The sequence below is a fragment of the Colletotrichum siamense genome, assembly GCF_013390195.1.
Source record: "Colletotrichum siamense strain Cg363 chromosome Unknown KSG_Cg363_contig08, whole genome shotgun sequence".
Taxonomy (NCBI): domain Eukaryota; kingdom Fungi; phylum Ascomycota; class Sordariomycetes; order Glomerellales; family Glomerellaceae; genus Colletotrichum; species Colletotrichum siamense.
The window spans coordinates 3,729,192-3,746,885 of NW_023501021.1; the positions used below are offsets into that span (position 1 = coordinate 3,729,192).

Consider the following 17,694-nt stretch of genomic DNA (forward strand, 5'->3'; position numbering starts at 1 on the left):
CCCCAAAAAATAATCGGGCCAGGGCGCGGCACGACATGCCACCTCCCTCTTGACTCACATCACCGTCGCCCATATATCAAGCCCTCCCGCTTCTCGGACTGGTCTGTCTTTGTTTTTCTCACCTCAATTGATACCCTCGATACCCCCCGAAACCCTCAGACACCATGGGCGAATTCCCCGTCAAGAAGTGCGGTACGTGCGAACGCAATTCCCCCCAAATTGCCCCTCCCCCGCCATGAACCGCTGCCGCCCCTGCGCTCCTCCGTCAACGGAACCTCAACACCAAGCACACGAGACCACGATGATGAACCCCAGACTCGAGAACACACACAAATACTGACATGGTCCGGATAACACAGGTGTCCTCGGCTGCACCGGCTCCGTCGGCCAGCGCTTCATCCTCCTCCTGTCGCAGCACCCCTACCTCAAGCTCGTCGCAGTCGGCGCCTCCTCCCGCTCCGCCGGCAAGAAATACCGCGATGCCGTCCGCTGGAAGCAGGCCTCGCCCATGGGCCCCTTTGGCGACCTCGTCGTGCGCGAGTGCAAGGCCTCCGAGTTTGCGGACTGCGACATTGTCTTCTCCGGCCTGGACTCCGACGTCGCTGGCGAGATTGGTTCGTTCCCTTAACACACCTCTCTGTACATCGTCACAGCTAACACAACCCCCAAAACAGAGATGGAATTCCTCAAGGCCAACCTCGCCGTCTTCTCCAACGCAAAGAACTACCGCCGCGACCCCCTCGTCCCCCTCGTCGTCCCCACCGTGAACCTCCCCCACCTCGACCTCATCCCCCACCAGCGCGCCCAGCACAAGCTCCAAAAGGGCTTCCTGGTCTGCAACTCAAACTGCGCCGTCATCGGCCTCGTCATCCCCTTCGCCGCCCTGCAATCCGTCTTCGGCCCCGTCGACGCCGTCTCCGTCGTCACCATGCAGGCCGTCTCCGGCGCCGGCTACCCGGGCGTCTCCTCCATGGACATGATCGACAACGTCGTCCCCTTCATCTCGGGCGAGGAGGACAAGCTCGAGACCGAGGCCCAGAAGATCCTCGGCAACATTACCAGCGACCTCACCGCCTTCGAGGACCAGAAGGACCTCAAGGTCAGCGCCGCCTGCAACCGCGTCCCCGTCCTCGACGGCCACACCGCCTGCGTCTCCCTGCGCTTCGCCCGCCGCCCCGCCCCGAGCGCCGAGGACGTCAAGAAGGCCCTGCGCGAGTACGTCTCCGACGCGCAGAAGCTCGGCTGCCCCTCCGCGCCCGAGAGCCCCATCATCGTCTTCGACGAGCCCGACCGCCCCCAGCCCCGTCTGGACCGCGAGCTCGGCCGCGGGTACACCGTCAGCGTCGGCCGCGTCAGGGAGGACGAGAGCGGCATCTTCGACATTAAGTTCGTCGCCCTCAGCCACAACACCGTCATCGGCGCCGCTGGCTCTTCCATTCTCAACGCCGAGGCTGCCGTTCTCAAGGGCTTTGCTTAAAGCGTCCTTGGATGATTTTCAAAGATATACACATATTCACATCAGGTGTCGGGCATGGGACGGGGTGCATTTTCTGGAAAGTCAAAAAAGATATATAGGGAATCTTGGAACATATATTTTAGGGTAGATGAAAATAGTGCAAGCGGTTTTCGATGAGCAATTCCCCTCAAAATATGTGATGATCACTGCAGACTTGGAAGGTGAATGAATTACTTCAATACTGAATTTCTAATTCTAAGCAGCTAGGCTCTATCTTGGGATGCCAATGACCACTTATATCTGCAGATGTGTCCACGGGCTGCCTTGTCCAAGGCCGCCAAATATGTGCTTGATGCAATCTGGTTGCACGCAACCAGCCGCTCCTTCCTAACACTGTGGTGCCATTACAAAATATTCCTCCTTCTAAATGAGTTCTTTTTTCCGTCCAACGCCTCATAATCCGTTTCTCATGCAAATTCGTTCAGGCCGTGGTTGCGACCGTCTATGCAATGCTATGCAATAGTGCGAAGAAAAAACGCCATCAAGGCGTGTCAAAACGATGAAGTCGCAGGCTTGGTACACGGCGTCGTGGTGCCGTTGAAAACAATTGGTGTGTAGAAATCATTTCAAGACTTCTGGTCCTTCTCTTGGATGGGCGAAACATCCCGCTTCGTCTCAAAATACTTGTCCTCGTCTCCCTCATGGATTGGTGAGATCGTGGACTCATCCGACTTGCTGTCGCGCTTTTCGTCCGCAACCATGGCGCCAGGAGTCATAATGTGCTCCTCCGGAACCTCTTCGGTGGGCGTCATGATCCGGCGAAGCTCATTCGTTGACGCCGACCGCTCCGGAAGTGGCGTGTTGTTGTTGGATCCACGACCAAGCTCTGGCTGGGATTCCGAGTGAGACACCTGTCGGAAGGAACCATTTCGTTGATGGCCGTTGCGGTGGGTAAGTGAGCCAGACCGCTCACGGGTCACCTGCTTATCCCACTCGGCGAAATCGGCTGAACTCCATGACGCGCGGTGAGAGTTTGCTCTGGCACGGCGTGGCAAGGAGTTAACCGAGTAGCGCGAACTGGCACTATTCGCTCGGTTTCTGGTCTTCGTGCCCGGTGCAAACTGAACAACCGATGCATTCACAGGCCGGATGACGTCCTCCATCTCACCCGCATCGTGTTCATCTTCAATCTTGCGAGCTCGACGAACACTGGTTACGTTGAAGTATGGCTGTGGGGGCTCCCGAGGGGGAAGTTGGCTGGGGTCGGGTTTTGGGGGCGGAGGGAGATCGTCCGCCTTTGCTGCCATGTGCTCGTAGTATCTAATGCGAAGTCCGTCCAGCTTCTCGGGGAACTGCTCGCGGTTCCGGTTGAGCGACATCCATGACGAGATGCAACCGAGGACGATCAAAACCAACACCGCGACGACGAGGAAGCCCTGAACCACGATGATAATGATGCCAAACACTGTCGATAGGATGCGGCCAATAGCAAAGGCGGGCAAGAAGGCGATGGAGAAACCGGCAGTCGCCACCTTTGCAATGCCGAGCATCCAAATCGCCAGGGAGTTGTTTCGCTGGCCCTCAAACGGGTTCAGTTTGATAAACACCAGGAAAGCGATGATCTCCCAGATGAAAAGTCCAAAGACTTGCGCAAGCGGGTTTCGGGCTCCACCGCCGACGAAGCATGCCCGAATGAACTGGTAGCCGAGCCAACACGCGAAAAACCACCATCTCGTCCGGCGGTATCGAGCAGCAAGCCAGCCGAATCGCTTAACGTACGCCTCGTCTTTGTGGACTGTCGTTCGGTTGGGGTCGTCATCAACGTAGCGAATCTTGAAGAAGGGCATCGATCCGTATCGTTTCGCCGTCGTTTCCTTCTCCCCGAGGTTGCTTGCGCGGGTTGCTGCGACAGCCGGAACCGAGCTAAAAAGCTTGCCTTGCTCAAAGACGATCGTGTCAGGACCCATTTCGTACTTTCCGAGGCGTAGACGGAAGAAACAGGCATAAGCGGCTATGCCACCAACGCCAACCAGTAGTATGAGAAAGACGATGGCCGCAATAGCGGTAGGACCGGCGGGGGCGCGGATGTTGAATTGGAACAGGGCCAAAGTCATCAGAGAGAAGAACGCAACGAGGAGCGTTCGCAGAACACCAGCCGCCAGGTACCCTCCTAGATGATTCCTGAAGTACAAGAAGCGGTCCTCGTTCATCAGCTTGAACCGTGCCATTCCATCAAGAGAGAACTTGAGAACGGTAATGGACACAGCAACAAGGCCGATTGCTACCAACCACCAGACGAGACCGATGGTGAAGGCATCCGCGGCCGGGATGCCAAGAGCTGACAGATCTCCAGCAAATCCAATCCATTTACCAGGTGTAGGCATTCCAGGGGCTACAGGAGAGCCGGACCAGTAGTATTCGTAGGGATTGCTTGTGTTGAGCTCTCTGACAGCGAGCTTGGCGATTTGCGGAAGAGGGGCAACTTCGATGGGGGTGTCCGAGAGACTATCAAGTGAGCGCCCGTAGATCTGTTGGACTATACCGCCGCCGGTGTTGATGACCGTCGATCCCGCACCACCGACTTGACTAGCATTACCAGTCACTCCGGCAAATCCGTCAATCGAGTCAACCATTTGCTTGCTGTATATCATGCCCGCAGCCCATCCAAAGTTGCTCCACCAGGCAGGCAGAACGCTGGGCCAGTCGACAGATAGGGCGCCGGAGAAAAAGACGGTCTGGAAAGTCTCAAAGATGACAAGTACTGATAGAGAGTGGGCGTAATGCGTTCTGATGTGAGTAATGCTGACGCCGTAGATTGCAGTTGCAACCGAAGCAAGGATTGCGGCCAGAGTGAAGACGCCGAGTATCGAGGAAATGGCTGCAGGATGAGAGAAGCTGTTACCATTCCGCATAACGGCTTGGAAGCAACCGATTTGAGTCTCGCTCGAGTTTGCAAAGATCTGGATACGGGCTGAACCTTCAAAGTCGGGGATGTCGAGGGCGATGGAGGGAATGCCATCGATCTGAGCTGGCGTGAGCCTGAACTCGGCGAAGGCAGTAATCGGAACGCTCGCATTCAAAGGGCACAGACTACACAATGTCAGCGAGTCATTGCGAGGAGGATGCAGGGACGTTGACGCACCTCGCGATGTTGGTCATGCACGGGTTAAAGTTCATCTCGAATCTTGTCTCGCCATCTGCGCCAAGTCAGCACATCCCCATTTCTTGCATGCAAGTTCGTCTCAAGTCGGCTTACAAGCTTCGACATTGATGTGCACTATTTCAACGTCAGTAGTCTGGAGGAAGCTGGGGGTCATTCAAGCATACTCATCAACGACTCGTTTCGGATGTTGGTTGTTCCATCGAGATGGAACTGGACCGTCATGTTGTCGGCATAGTAGGCGGCGTCGAATTTGGTGACGTTGAAAAGACTCTGTCCTCCAAGGCAGTCGCCAAAGTCGCCAGTGAACAAGGCGGGACGTCGGTTGGTGGCGAGCTCTGCGGTGTTGCCATCCTTATCCTGCCCGGTGATGTAAATGGTCTCCGTCGCAGCAAAAGCTGTCGGGAACGAGGCGAATACGGCGAGCCAACTCGCAGCAGCCGATAGTGAAGCCCCCAATCTGGCCATCCTGGGCAATCGAGGCAAGTGACGACAGAACGGTTCGGTGGGCTCGCAGGGCAAAAATGCCCGAGAAAAAAGATCGGGTGTGACGATGGACGGGTGTTATCTGGTAGCTGCAGAAACGATGTCTAGGGTGTATCGAACCGAGCTGATGGTGAGCCAGGTCAAAGACATAGAGATGTTTCAAGCTGCCAGAAGCTGTGTTGCAGGTTGAGACTCGAGGTTGTTCGGAGGTCGCGGAAGATCGTGTACGCTCCCGAGGAGACGGAAAGCGGGTGGCGGAGAGCTCTAGGGGTGTCTCCGAGACGAAATGGAGCTGTTTTAGATGGTGTTGACCGGGATTCTCGGTACTTATTTCGTTTGTACGGTGATGACGAATGCGCAATGTTGTGGTGAGCCGGCGAAGCGGTTCTCAGTCGGAATTGGATCGCATTCACGACGTTTGGAGAAGACTGGTGATGTTTGAGTCGGAGTGTTTTTTTGGCAGACGCGGTCGCAGCGGCGAGACGTGGCGACGGATGCTGGCAAGAAAAGGGTGTGTTGCTTTGGCGGGAGGCAGGTACAAGATATTGAAAGAAGTTGCAGGGGGGGCCTGTGATGTTCAAGAATTCCCCCAAACCGGCGGCAGACCCGATGGCAAGGATGAGCGCCCAGATATCCGCAAGGCGGTTCGCACCTGCAGTCTGCAGTGGTCAATCGTAGTCAAATTCAATCGCGGGAAGGAGGAGCGGCCTTCAGCAGGTCAGGGTTCATTCACCTCTCCCGGTTTGGTCAGGCAGTCTGGGGAAGAGGGAAGGATGAGGCAGGCCTGGCAGGAAGAGGAAGGACATGCATGGTGGAAGTCAGGTATTGGCAGGCACGGGTTGGCTGGAAAGCTCGTATTCTTAAGATGATTCTACGGCGGCAACACTGGGCGGACTTCCTGGTTGGAATGCCCATTGCCATGTCATGGGCCTGTGGACAGCACTGCGGTCGACTGTGGATGTGGACTGACATGGGTGGGTTTGGCCGTTTTCCCTCTGCACCATCACTTGCCCGAAACTGGTCGAAACCGGGATGCGAGCAGGGATAGCCCTCCAAAAGGGGACAAGACGGTAGGCGTTTAGCGGTGTTTTTGTGCACATATCTCGGCCTATCGAGCAGCCAGGCAAGGAATCTTATTACTGCGTAAGTGCAAATCAAATGGACCTGGAAGTGATGGGCATCGGGAGCACGGAGTGAGCAAGCGACCGAGTGGTGCAGTGTACTGCGGTAGGCAGTACGGCATCCGTACCTGACAGGCAGTTGGCAGCTGCAGCGGCGCGCAGAGCTCGGGAAGGAAGCGCAAAGAAAAGAATTGAGGAAGGAATAAAAAGAAGGTTGGCGCCATCTTCGCACGTGTAAACAGACTAATTCTGACCTGGCTATCTAGCTTGTCAAAGAGATACGAACCGATGGCGTTTATTTATTGGATTGACAGAATTCCTGCTTTGGCTGCATAACTAGCTAGTGCCTACCTTACTTAGGTACTCGTACCCAAGCAACCACCTATGTATCCATATGTAAGAAGGTAAGCCGCCTGAGTCTGGACCTGATTTGCACCGCTCTGCTGCAGATACGCGGACACACACCTAGGTACCCGACGAGCCATCGCCCGGCGATGGCAACCTGTGCGGTGCCCGTCAGTCGGTCGATTCCAGGCACTCAGCGTTTGCTGCGTTGCCCTGTACAAAACCCCCAGCGGATCGGTCGGACCGCAACGCGACGAGGGTGTGGTGATTGCCATTGCCACCACCATCTCTGCCCGCTTTTAAGCTTGCTGCTGGCGCTTCCTTCAAGGTACCTACGGATACGTACCTATCGAAGAGGTACGTATCCATTCTCTGAGTTGTCGCTGGCCCATGCGCCATCGTGGCCGCACAGGTGCATCTTTCGTCCATCTTTCAACCTTTCAACGTTATCTTATCTTTCCTTCCGCTAACGCAGCTGCCTCCTGCCAGAATCATGGGATGGGATGGGCCAGTCTGGAGCCCAGCCCTGGCTATTCCCCTCCGCTGGCGGTGCTGATTGGCGCTTTCAGCTTCGAGATAACCTCATCGCACCCTCTACTGCGGATACAGCAGACGAATTCGCCATCGGACTTGCGAGCCTGGAATTCGACACCTCTGTCATGTCTCGATTCGCATGCACAAATTTAAAGACCGTTGACCGGACTGAAACCAGCCACCTGACGACTGCGGTCCACTTGTCGCCAAGCTGGAACACCATTGCCATAGCGCAGTTTGCGGCTTCAAAAAAAGACACCCGTCGAGAAAGCAGCGGCCAGTCCATGGTCCATCAACGGATGCTCTTGTCTCACAGTTAGTGTTACGCGCGCTACTCCAAGCTCACCGCGGCTCTGGTGTTGCTCGAGTGCCAACCAAACGCACTCGGGGCCCCCAATCCTTCTGCAAGTCCGGCAACGTCGGGCTTGACTCTTGTCCGCCGTTCCAATCCAAGACACAAAACCCCTCGCACCCCTCACCCCACCACGGCGGGAAACCAGCATTGTCGTTCCACCCAAGGCCCATTCCCAACCACCCGGAAGCTTGCCAACAAACGTCCACCGCCCAATCTGACCGTTTTCTCTGTCCAGCAATACCAAGCCGGGATAGCCTATCCATCGCCGCTGCCAAAGACGGTCTCTTGGATCTTGGCTCCATCCAACTCCTCACCGCAGATCTTCGTGTCCATCTCCCGACCACTCGTCTGCACCGTCGCCCCGAATCCTACCTTGAAAAGCTCCGTTTCCCTCGTTGCGCCTCGCCATTGGCTGAGCGGCCTTTTACCACGAGGTCTGGAAGTCTTTTGGCTCCTTCCCTGGTCTCGACGCCGCTTGCCCTAGAACCGCCGCCACCGTTCCACGAATGGTAGTGGCGGCTGTGTTTGAGAGGTGCACAATGGATGCATTTTACCTAGGAATAGGGCGGGTCAGATCATGTCCATTCCTCAAAAGCGATGCTGATGACGGAATCAAGCAGGTCTCAATATTTGCATTCGACATCTTCAGAAATGCATCGGCCGCAAATACCCATGCTTCGTGGCTGCGCTAGTCGGCGTTAGTCTCACCATCAAGCATGCCAAATCGTGATTACGCAGAGACGGTTTCCCAACCATGACTTCACCATTTTGAACAACGCACAACCCATGGGATTGATCTTTTCAGTCTGGTTTCGGCTACGAATGAGGCCATCAATAGTTTGATGGTCACGATGTTGACACATGCCGCGCAAAACGATGTTGCTCGATCCGGCGGACGTATGGCCGATCTCATCGAACGAACACATGGATAACCGCATTGAACTCGTTGAAATGCAATGTTACTTGCCATCCCTTTTGTCGTCCTCGTTGTCGTCTCTGTTACCCCTATCCATTTTGGATCATCAGAAGTATCTGCGCGAATAACAAGACTCTGCCAGTTTATCTAGGATAACCACATGTAGAGGCAGAGGCAACCTGGGACCGAGAGCTACCAGTGGTCATCGAATGCAGCCCCGGTCGCAAAGACGAAAGCAAGCGAAAGATTGATGAGTCGCCGGTGGGTTAACATCCGGTGTTATCATACTTGCGCAAGACTTATATCGACAGCAACCCAGCATCCTTCTCAAGTAAACTGAAGTCATGTTTGAGAATTACCCCGAAGTTCTAGCTCGAGTCTTCTTTGACTGTAGCCAACTTTCACCGCATTATCTTGCTAATCCTTACAAGCACCGTTCCATCTGTGATCTGCTCATCAAGTGCACGAATTTGTACCCCCCCCCCCCTAAGCCAACCCAGACGCCTAGGAAACCCTCACAGAAACTGCCCTCGCAGCCAAGGAGCGCCCTTCCAAGTAGCTCTTTTAGCTAGAGGAAGTCCTCAAGCCTAAGCCCCGGCTGGAGACATCGTTGTCTGGATTACACCTGACGACCTAGCCCAGCTCACCGAAGTACACCGAGTGGTGCTGGCTGATGCGTCCCAAGGACATGGCTTTGCGCTTCTGAGCCCCCTCACTGCCAAATGCGAAGCAGATGAAGCAAAGTTTCTCGATAGATTGCCGGCTCTGAGGTACTTGAGCTTCTCGCCCTGGAAGCGAGGTTCATGGCCTTACCTGGCACAGTTGCCAGACTCCGTCTTTCTTCTCTCGCCGATGGGTCCATTCAGGTGCCTGGGAGTGGAGGCTCAACTCTTGCACAAGGCTCGAACCGCTCCGAGGTGCACCCCAGGTGACAGCGGAACCGTTTTTGCCGCGCAGAGCTGGGTCGCAAGATATCATGCGTTGGACTCTGACGTTTTGTACGGTTGGAACATTGACATCTCGGAGATTCTTTTCAGTTGGCAGTCGTTAGCAACCCCCGTGACTCAGTCTCATTGGCATTGCGGCTTGAGGACATATTGGCCTCGTGCCGACGAGCATGGCTTCGTTGGTTATTACCCCGGCGTTGCATGTCAGCCACTTCGAAGCGACCGTCTGGATTTCCTCGGACTCACCGCGGGATGGAATTAACGTTGGACGACGTGAATCGGAACCAGTCTGGATTATGTCCTCGTCTAGAAGCAGCCGCTGCAATCGAATACAGACTGGTACGCGGTCATGAACGTGTTAAAGTTCGTTTCGGCGAGGGAGTAGATGCGCGCCGGCATGGTCCATGGTCTGCAGGCTGGACGAAGCCGTTGAACGCAGGGCCGCGGGGCTGGGTGTCGACGTCTGGTTGTGCTGAACTTGCACCTGTTAGCCCACAGCTGAATGATTTCCTACACTGTATCTGACGCCTTTCGGGCATGAAAGGTACCATATCTGCCTGTCCATATTCCTAGATCAACGTCATATGCGATTATCTGATCTCTTCACCCAAACCGTCCGCCCTTTCATCGTGCCAACGAAGTCCAGATCCCTTCGCGCCGTGCCCTTGGATCTGCTCTCACACTCTCGTAGGCCTTTCCTCTATCTTCCCGACCCGGGCCAGGTTCTTTGCTCTATCTTTTTCCGGTTTTTCAGCTCCCGCCCGTTCACACTGGAAGGATAAGGCTACGGCTTAGACCATCCCCGTAATGGTGCCTATCGGTCGGCTCGCTTCCACGAGGCCGTCCTGACCAGGGAGAAGATGTAGTCCAAGGAAGACTGAGGACAACGATCGTTCGGAGATGACCTTTTTTACAAAAGTGGCCTAGTCCGCCCCTATCATTGTCGCTTTAAGTAGAGACCTATAATCAAGATCGTCCTCTCTATTGGCAGTTGAGGACGAGTAGTTGTGGACAGCGATGACTCCGGTGCGCCGGGAGGGGACTGGTGCTTGCGATCTTCAAAGACACTGGCCGATACACCTGAATCGGTTGGTGGTAGGACGTCTTTCGACGCTGACGAGCATCTTGCGCTCGAGGTTCAAACCCAGCAGTAGCTCAATAGGCTTGTCGTCGGTAATTGAAACAAGATGGCCTTGCCAGGCTTTTTCCCTTACGTTCAACGTGGCTGCATGTTATACGGCTGAGCGGTGTACTCCAAGACTGACGACGAGGGTCAGATCGGTTACAGTATGGCCCTGATTCGTGGGGCAGACGTCGCTGAGTGTGATAGACTTGAGGAGGGTGTGACCACGAGGGATAAGAGACTCTGCGGTCTTGGAGATGGAATTTCCTCCTGATTCGTGAATGCTGTCAGGGCAACAAAGTTCGGCGGGTATTTGGATGGATTGACTCTTAACAAACGGAGGGGGCAGCCTTTCAATCAGTTTCTTGGACCGCTCCTTCGCCATGGAAACCGTCGTCGTCGACGATTCGGGAATCGTACCCGGCGCCATTGCGCCAGACGTCAATCTCCTTACAAGGGCACCCTCGAAGGCGCCAATTCACTGCAGGCTCCGACCCCATGATCGCTAGCTCGCCAGTCAACGTGTTGATAGGTGATGAGGCTGAACCTCGGGAGGTTATGGTTCAGGGGCCAAGAGAGGTCTTCCTCCTTGGCTGGTGTGGTGATGGCGTAGGCCGAGAAGATTACAGCCGCGGTTTCCGAATAGTGTGCTTTCTTTCAAAAGCCACTGCATGGGGTACCGTAACCGCCGAGACTCCACATGAGTCTATTGCACATAAGGTGTGTGCCAGGTGTAACCCGAGATCAGGCGTAGCTTCACCGATGCTTGATTTGTTGCCACTGTTCTCGTGGTAACGTCTTGTGGAGATTGCGAAGGACCATATCGCGACATACACGCCGGTTCGAGCGAGATGCGGATGAATATACCAATTAGGAACTGTTACATCCCCACGCGGCGAGGGCCCCGTTTCCAAGGACGGATACGGGCAGGGGTTGTGATAGTCAATCAGGCTGCGCTGTTTCAATATAGATCAGGCTGCGTCCTTCCGGTATAAGAAGCTTGTCGCCCCCACCAACAAGATTTGCGGCTTTTTCACTGCGTTTCTGGCAGTCTTTTCTCTCACCGGTGCCGGCGCGCCCTCCTTTCCAACATGCGTGGCCCTACATTCAGCCGCTGGCATTGGTTGGTAGCCTTCATCATCGTTGCAAAAGCGCCCTCAACTCTCGCCGACGGTCCATTATTCCAACAGTTCTTTCCAGGATGGGATGGTCTCATAAGAGGATACTTGAACGAGAGTTGCTCCGGTCAACTGGCCGAATACAACAAAGATCCTATGGGTGAAGGGAAATGGAAGGTAATCGACTGTTTGTTCGATGATCCATTCTCCGAGACGCGAAAGGCAGAAGCTGCAGCCGCTGCGCTCACGCTAGGTCTCGCTCCAATGGTTCTCCAGACCATTGGGCCAAGCACCTCCGAGACGAGTCTTTTGTTCACGCGTCGGCCTCTTCTTGCTTTACTGCTTGCCATCTCGTCACCCTGGCCGCGCAACCCGGACGATAACGCCATCTACACAGACTCAACAGACCCACCAATCCCGACGAAAATTTTCATGAAATCTCTCTGGTGGTTTGAGCCCATGTTGTTGTTAGTTGAGTATGTTTTGGCGCTGGGTGCGGCTGCAAATGTTGCGTTACTCGCATATCAGCTCGGCCACTGGGCGTTCTTCATGTCGGCGAACAACGTCAACGACCCAGTGTGGTGGACGTACTGCTCGTTTCTCATCCACCTCATTGGTATACTCGGAATATTTCTACGATTCCGTTTGAGCGAGTCCAACGGGGTATTCGACAATAAGACGGCGAAGATGCACTGGTTTCGACGGTGGAGTTATCACGAGTTCAGACCAGCAGCTTACAACAACAGGGACGACGACACCATCAACACCAACGACAGCTCCGAAGACAAGGAAAAGAAGCACCGCTTGACACTTAAGACGCGGAAGTGGTCCGAGAAACGTTCGAATCACTGGATAATACTTTTGTCGGTGCTAGCAACGTGGACTCTGTCAATTGCACCAACGTTGCAGGTCCTCATGGGAACGATTATGTTGTCTGGGTCGTTGCTTACCAACCAGGCGGATGCCCGCAACTGTCTGTTCAGATATGTTTGCAGCGCAATCGTTGCTCGCGCTCTGCTCTCCTTCGAACTCGCGTATTTGACGCGCGAGGTAGACCCGGACCCGAAGGACACAAAGGAGGGCGAGCAGAGAAATTACGAGAAGACGACACGGATACAAGAACACGATGTACTCCTAAGGGAGACATCATTCTGAGCGCTGTTGCCGGTCCCGACAGCTTTTGTTCCTAATAAGTATTTCGTCGATTCTCTCAAAAACAACACCATGCAGCACATAGGCACCTAGTTGAATGGGCTAGTCTTGGAACGACTGAAGGAGTCTTAGAGCTTATACCTACTCCTTGAGCGGCTGGGTTATGTTTTGTCTTGTCATGCGAGATTCTCTGGTGCTGCCATGAGCTTTCAGCGATAGCGCATATTTCGTGAGTGGCTATGAGGAACAAGTTTTAGCCCAGTATGACCTATAATGTAGGCTTAGTTCAACGACAACCTCAATCTCTGTCATGTAAACTGTGCCATGTACGTGCGAGATGCCCTTTCTTCGATTGGCCAGCCAGTGGGAGCAGTCTGACATGGGTGGAGATCACTATTTACCTTCACCTTTGCGCGGTGAGCAGGGCTGTGTAAGAGGATCACTACGCAGACACCTACATTCATTGGCCATACCCCATGTTCCCCTCCTCTCTTCCCCTCCTTTCCCTTCCGCCCCGACCTTGGCATTTCATGATCTTACAATCTTCTCGGTACCACAAGCGAAGTGTTGGGCCGAAGAATCTTCAATTAATTCTGGAATATCTTTTGCCACCTACCATCTTCTCCTTATTGAATTGAGGACCATTGCGCTGTCAGCCTGATTCTGAGGCGACCGGCACCGGTCATCATGGAAGCTTTAGGCGTCGTCGCCAATGTCATAGCCGTTGTCGACTTGTCGTTCAAGCTCGGGGTTCTGTGCGGCGATTACGTCAACAAGGCCCGCAACGCGAAAGACGACATACAGAAGCTGAAGGCGGAAAGCGTCGCATTGAGTCGGAACATCTCACAAGTCAAAGACCTCCTGGACGGAGAGAACATAAGCCAGAGGCGTCAGCTAGTGGCATCAGAGAAGTTCCGAGGCGATGTGAAGCAATGCGAGCAGGTACTTCAAAAACTATTAACGAAGCTTGATCCTAAGTCAAATCCTAGCCGGCTGAGGGTCATCAGTGAATCTCTCAAGTGGCCTCTCACAAGCAAAGAGGTTGAGCGGACGATCATTGACTTGCAAGGATGGCGTCAGTCATTTGCATCAGCAATGCAAGTTGACCACTTGTGAGTCATTATTCATACGAGCTACTCAGGCGTATAGCCAGAGCTATCGCTTGTCCATACACGTAACAATACTCTTAATGACGAGAAATTTCTACTTAGACATATTGCACTACGAGTAGAAGACAACTTGGACTTCAATGGTCTTCCTGCCGCAAAAGGAGCAGCCTTTGACGATTATGACAACGAGCCAGGGCCCCTCTGCCACCCCGAGACAAGAAGAAACCTGCTGCAACAAATCATAGACTGGGCTAGTGATCCAGATGGAAAATGCGTTTTCTGGCTGAGGGGCCTTGCGGGTACTGGCAAAACGACGATCTCTCGGACCGTCGCACGGTACTTCGCCGAGCAGGAACAGCTCGCCGCGAGCTTTTTCTTCGACAGGACTAGTAATGAACGCAACAGGGCCGACCTTTTCGTCACCACAGTTGCTAGGCAACTCATTCGAAGGATACCTAAGCTAAGGGATCCAATCATGAAGGCCGTACAGAAGGAGCCTGATATACCTGGGAAAAGTCTTCAAACACAGTTTGATAGACTAATCTTGCGACCTCTAAAAGAACTGAGATTTGCTGGACTATTAGTCCCAGCGCTTGTATTCGTCATCGACGCGCTAGATGAATGTTACACCGAAAACATTCAAGCCCCTGGACAGGACAGAAGCCGAATGCTCGTTAAGGAGCTTACCAAATTAGCAACCATCACGGATGTGAGGGTCCGAGTTTTCCTCACCAGTCGACCAGAGGTTCCGATTCGCTTTGGGTTTCGAGAAGATGTACCTGAGGGCTTGCATCAAGACGTGGTGCTTCATGAAATACCGCGCTCCATTATCGACCACGATATTAGAGTCTTTATAGAGACTCAGCTCGAAGAGATGCGAAAATCCTACGGGATTTTGCAGGACTGGCCAGGAGAAAGCATCGTCCAACATCTTGTCGACACTTCTACTCCTCTCTTCATTTATGCTGCAACCATCTGCAAATTCGTGAACGATCCAAGGCGAAGATTCAGCCCTCGAAAACAATTAGAAAAGCTTTTATCCCAAAGCCACAGCGCCAAGAGAACACGCGGTATTGCAACCACCTATCAACCTATTCTGGAGCAACTTTTAGTTGATTTAGACGATTTTGAACAACAAGAACTGCTTGATCAGTTTGGCTGCATCGTTGGCTCTGTTGTTCTTCTAGCAGATCCTTTATCGATCCCGTCTCTGTCCCGACTACTTCAAGCTGACCAAGATGAAGTCAGTCATCATCTGAACAACTTGCAATCGGTTTTGAGCATTCCGGAAGATTTTGACTCCAATAAACCTGTCCGAATTTTCCACTTGTCGTTTAAAGAGTACGTGCTCGATAACATGAGTGGAAAAAATAAATTCTGGGTGGACGAGAAGCCTAAACATGGCCAGCTGTTCGAATGCTGCTTGCGAGTCATGATTCAGGAGCCCGGCAAAGAATTCTCTCTGAGGAATGATATTTGTCGGCTGAAAGACCACGCTGTCTTGCGAAAAGAGGTACCTACCGAGATCATCGGGAAATACATTCCCAAGCATTTGGAATATGCCTGTCTGTACTGGGTTCATCATCTAGCCCAGACAGAGTCTCCACGACAAAGAGAATCTAGGATCCACGACTTTCTCGCTCGGCATTTCGTCCACTGGATTGAAGCTATGAGCTGGATGGGTCATTACGAACGAGCCATTGCCGATGTTCTTGCTTTGAAAGAGCTATTCTTCCCTCCCGACACTGGCGGCAGCGCAGCAGCGGACTTCATACTGGACGCACAACGGTTTCTGGCTGAATATAAAGGCGTGATCGACATCGCTCCATGCCAAATCTACTCTTCAGCTATACCGTTCTCTCCAGAAAATTCAGTTATCAAGACGACTTTTCTGCGAGAAGTGCCCCAATGGGTTACCAGAAGGCCTGAAGTTGCCCAAGAGTGGGATTCAATCTCACGAACCTTTCATCGATGTGAAGCCCCTGTTGAGGCTATGTGCTACTCTCAGGATGGGCGAAAGCTAGCCATAGCTACGAAGAGTGAAGTCACCATTTGGCTAGTAGCGAAAGAAACCATTGTGGCTCTGCGTCACAACACAGATGCCGATGCCGAGATAACGAAGATATCTTTCTTCCCCAATGGCACTCTTGCGATAGGGATGAACTCAGGATTAGTCTTGCTTTGGGACTTTGAGCAAGGCCGCGAGAGAGTCGTCGATGTGTCCAGCTCTGGTGTTTCTCATCTCTCCATATCCACAAACGGACGCATGCTCTGCGCGCGAAATGATGGATCAGTGCGTCTTTTGAGCGAAGAGCTCAACATAGCCTATCAGTGGCAGACTCGAGCGGGAAGAAAAACACACGACAATCGGTACATATCTTACTCACCAGATGGCAGCTTTGTAGCCTTCTTTGAACATGAGACAAATGATCTGAGGGTATACGACGCACATTCAGGACAATGTCTTCGCCAGCTTCAGGCGCCAGCCAAATCCTCCTTCGGCCACCTCACCATATCCCCGGAAAATCTACTGCTTGTAATCCTTTCATGCGACAGAGATGATCCTCATACATGAGCTTGGATTTGGGATTTGAATCGAACTGAAGACTGCGGCAACATTCATTTGCGTCAACAATCATTGTATTTTGAACCAACGGTCAGTCAAAACGGGGTGTTAGCAGCCTTCGACGCCGAGAGCCGAATGGTACTATGGGATCTTCGAGGGACACCCCGATTTCTATGTCAACCTGAAACCGCTCAAGATGTTTGCTTTTCCCCAGACGGCAAATTCATGTGCGCAAAGGACGTCGATTTGGTTCGAATTATCGACATTGATCTCTTAACCCTCAATCTTGCAACTCAGCAAGTCCCTTCTTGCACTTCCCATGCCAGGGAATTTGTGATATTCTGTGAAGCTGCATCCTCACCTGATGGTTCAAGCTTTGCAATGATTTCCAGCCGAGGAAAATTGAGCGTTTGGGACAGTAGAAACCTGGACGGTCCCGTTTCTGCTCCCTCAAGGTTCCCACCTCTCATCGTCGAGACGCAGTTGAAACAGGATTACACCGATCTTGCGTTGGATTGGAGCAAAGATGGCGAGATCTTAGCGATTGGATTCCTAAATGAGCTTGCTATATACAGATTGCAAGGGCACCCGGGGAGTCAATCATTGTCCAAGATTGATGGGTCCTCATACAGTGAATCGGATAAAGAGCCAGTTCGGGCATCCAAATGGTTGGCCTTTTCGCCTTGTGGCTCGTACATCTGCATGGTAGACGGCCGGGCGAAGACGTGTCACTTGTGGCACTTTCCTTCCCTCACGCTTCAAATGAGTGAGACCCCGGAAGAATATCTGGATATGAGCGCTGTCCTTGGCAGCTTCTCACCGAACAAAACTCACTTAGCCCTGCTGAATGACGAACCGAAACTGAGACTTATCAACTTGGCATGCAGGGCTACCACTTGGGAGTTGAAGCTTGAACGGACCGTCCGGCCAACGGGTATTACACACAACTCCACCGGGAGTCTGATAGCTATTGGACTTGTAGGAAAGTACAACTCGCAGTACGGTGATGTGTTACTGGTAAATGCGGAGAGTGGAAGTCGACTTTCCACACTGCCCTGGCCGGACAGTTATGTGGACTTTTCCCAGATCGCTTTTACTTGTTACGACCAAGTAATCACAATCCCCTGTCAAAGATTCGAGGAACGACGCAACATAAAGAATCCACACACAGCAGACGGCCGAGAGACCTCCGATGACCTTGGCCCATGTCATGTCTTCGGCACCATACAAAGATGCGGTCGAGATGAGACACGCTGGATTATGAAGCGTGGTCGAAGGATGATTCTTCTGCCGAGACATTGTGAGG

The 17,694-nt window shown here is 53.1% G+C and overlaps 3 protein-coding genes across 3 annotated transcripts; 2 read left to right on the forward strand and 1 right to left on the reverse strand.

Moving 5' to 3' along the window:
• Positions 1-164: 164 nt before the first annotated feature.
• On the forward strand, positions 165-1,477 carry CGCS363_v012489 (putative aspartate-semialdehyde dehydrogenase; the record flags this gene model as incomplete). The annotated part of the gene is made up of 3 exons (XM_036644338.1): positions 165-192; positions 360-614; positions 675-1,477. The coding sequence occupies 3 exons, from the start codon at positions 165-167 to the stop codon at positions 1,475-1,477; spliced, it is 1,086 nt and encodes a 361-aa protein (XP_036490204.1).
• Positions 1,478-2,082: 605 nt separating this feature from the next.
• On the reverse strand, positions 2,083-5,084 carry CGCS363_v012490 (uncharacterized protein; the record flags this gene model as incomplete). Its single annotated transcript, XM_036644339.1, has 4 exons — positions 2,083-4,546; positions 4,599-4,653; positions 4,713-4,733; positions 4,784-5,084. The coding sequence occupies 4 exons, from the start codon at positions 5,082-5,084 to the stop codon at positions 2,083-2,085; spliced, it is 2,841 nt and encodes a 946-aa protein (XP_036490936.1).
• An 8,316-nt stretch (positions 5,085-13,400) lies between these two features.
• On the forward strand, positions 13,401-13,829 carry CGCS363_v012491 (uncharacterized protein; the record flags this gene model as incomplete). Its single annotated transcript, XM_036644340.1, has 1 exon — positions 13,401-13,829. The coding sequence occupies one exon, from the start codon at positions 13,401-13,403 to the stop codon at positions 13,827-13,829; it is 429 nt and encodes a 142-aa protein (XP_036490937.1).
• Between the last annotated feature and the right edge of the window lie 3,865 nt (positions 13,830-17,694).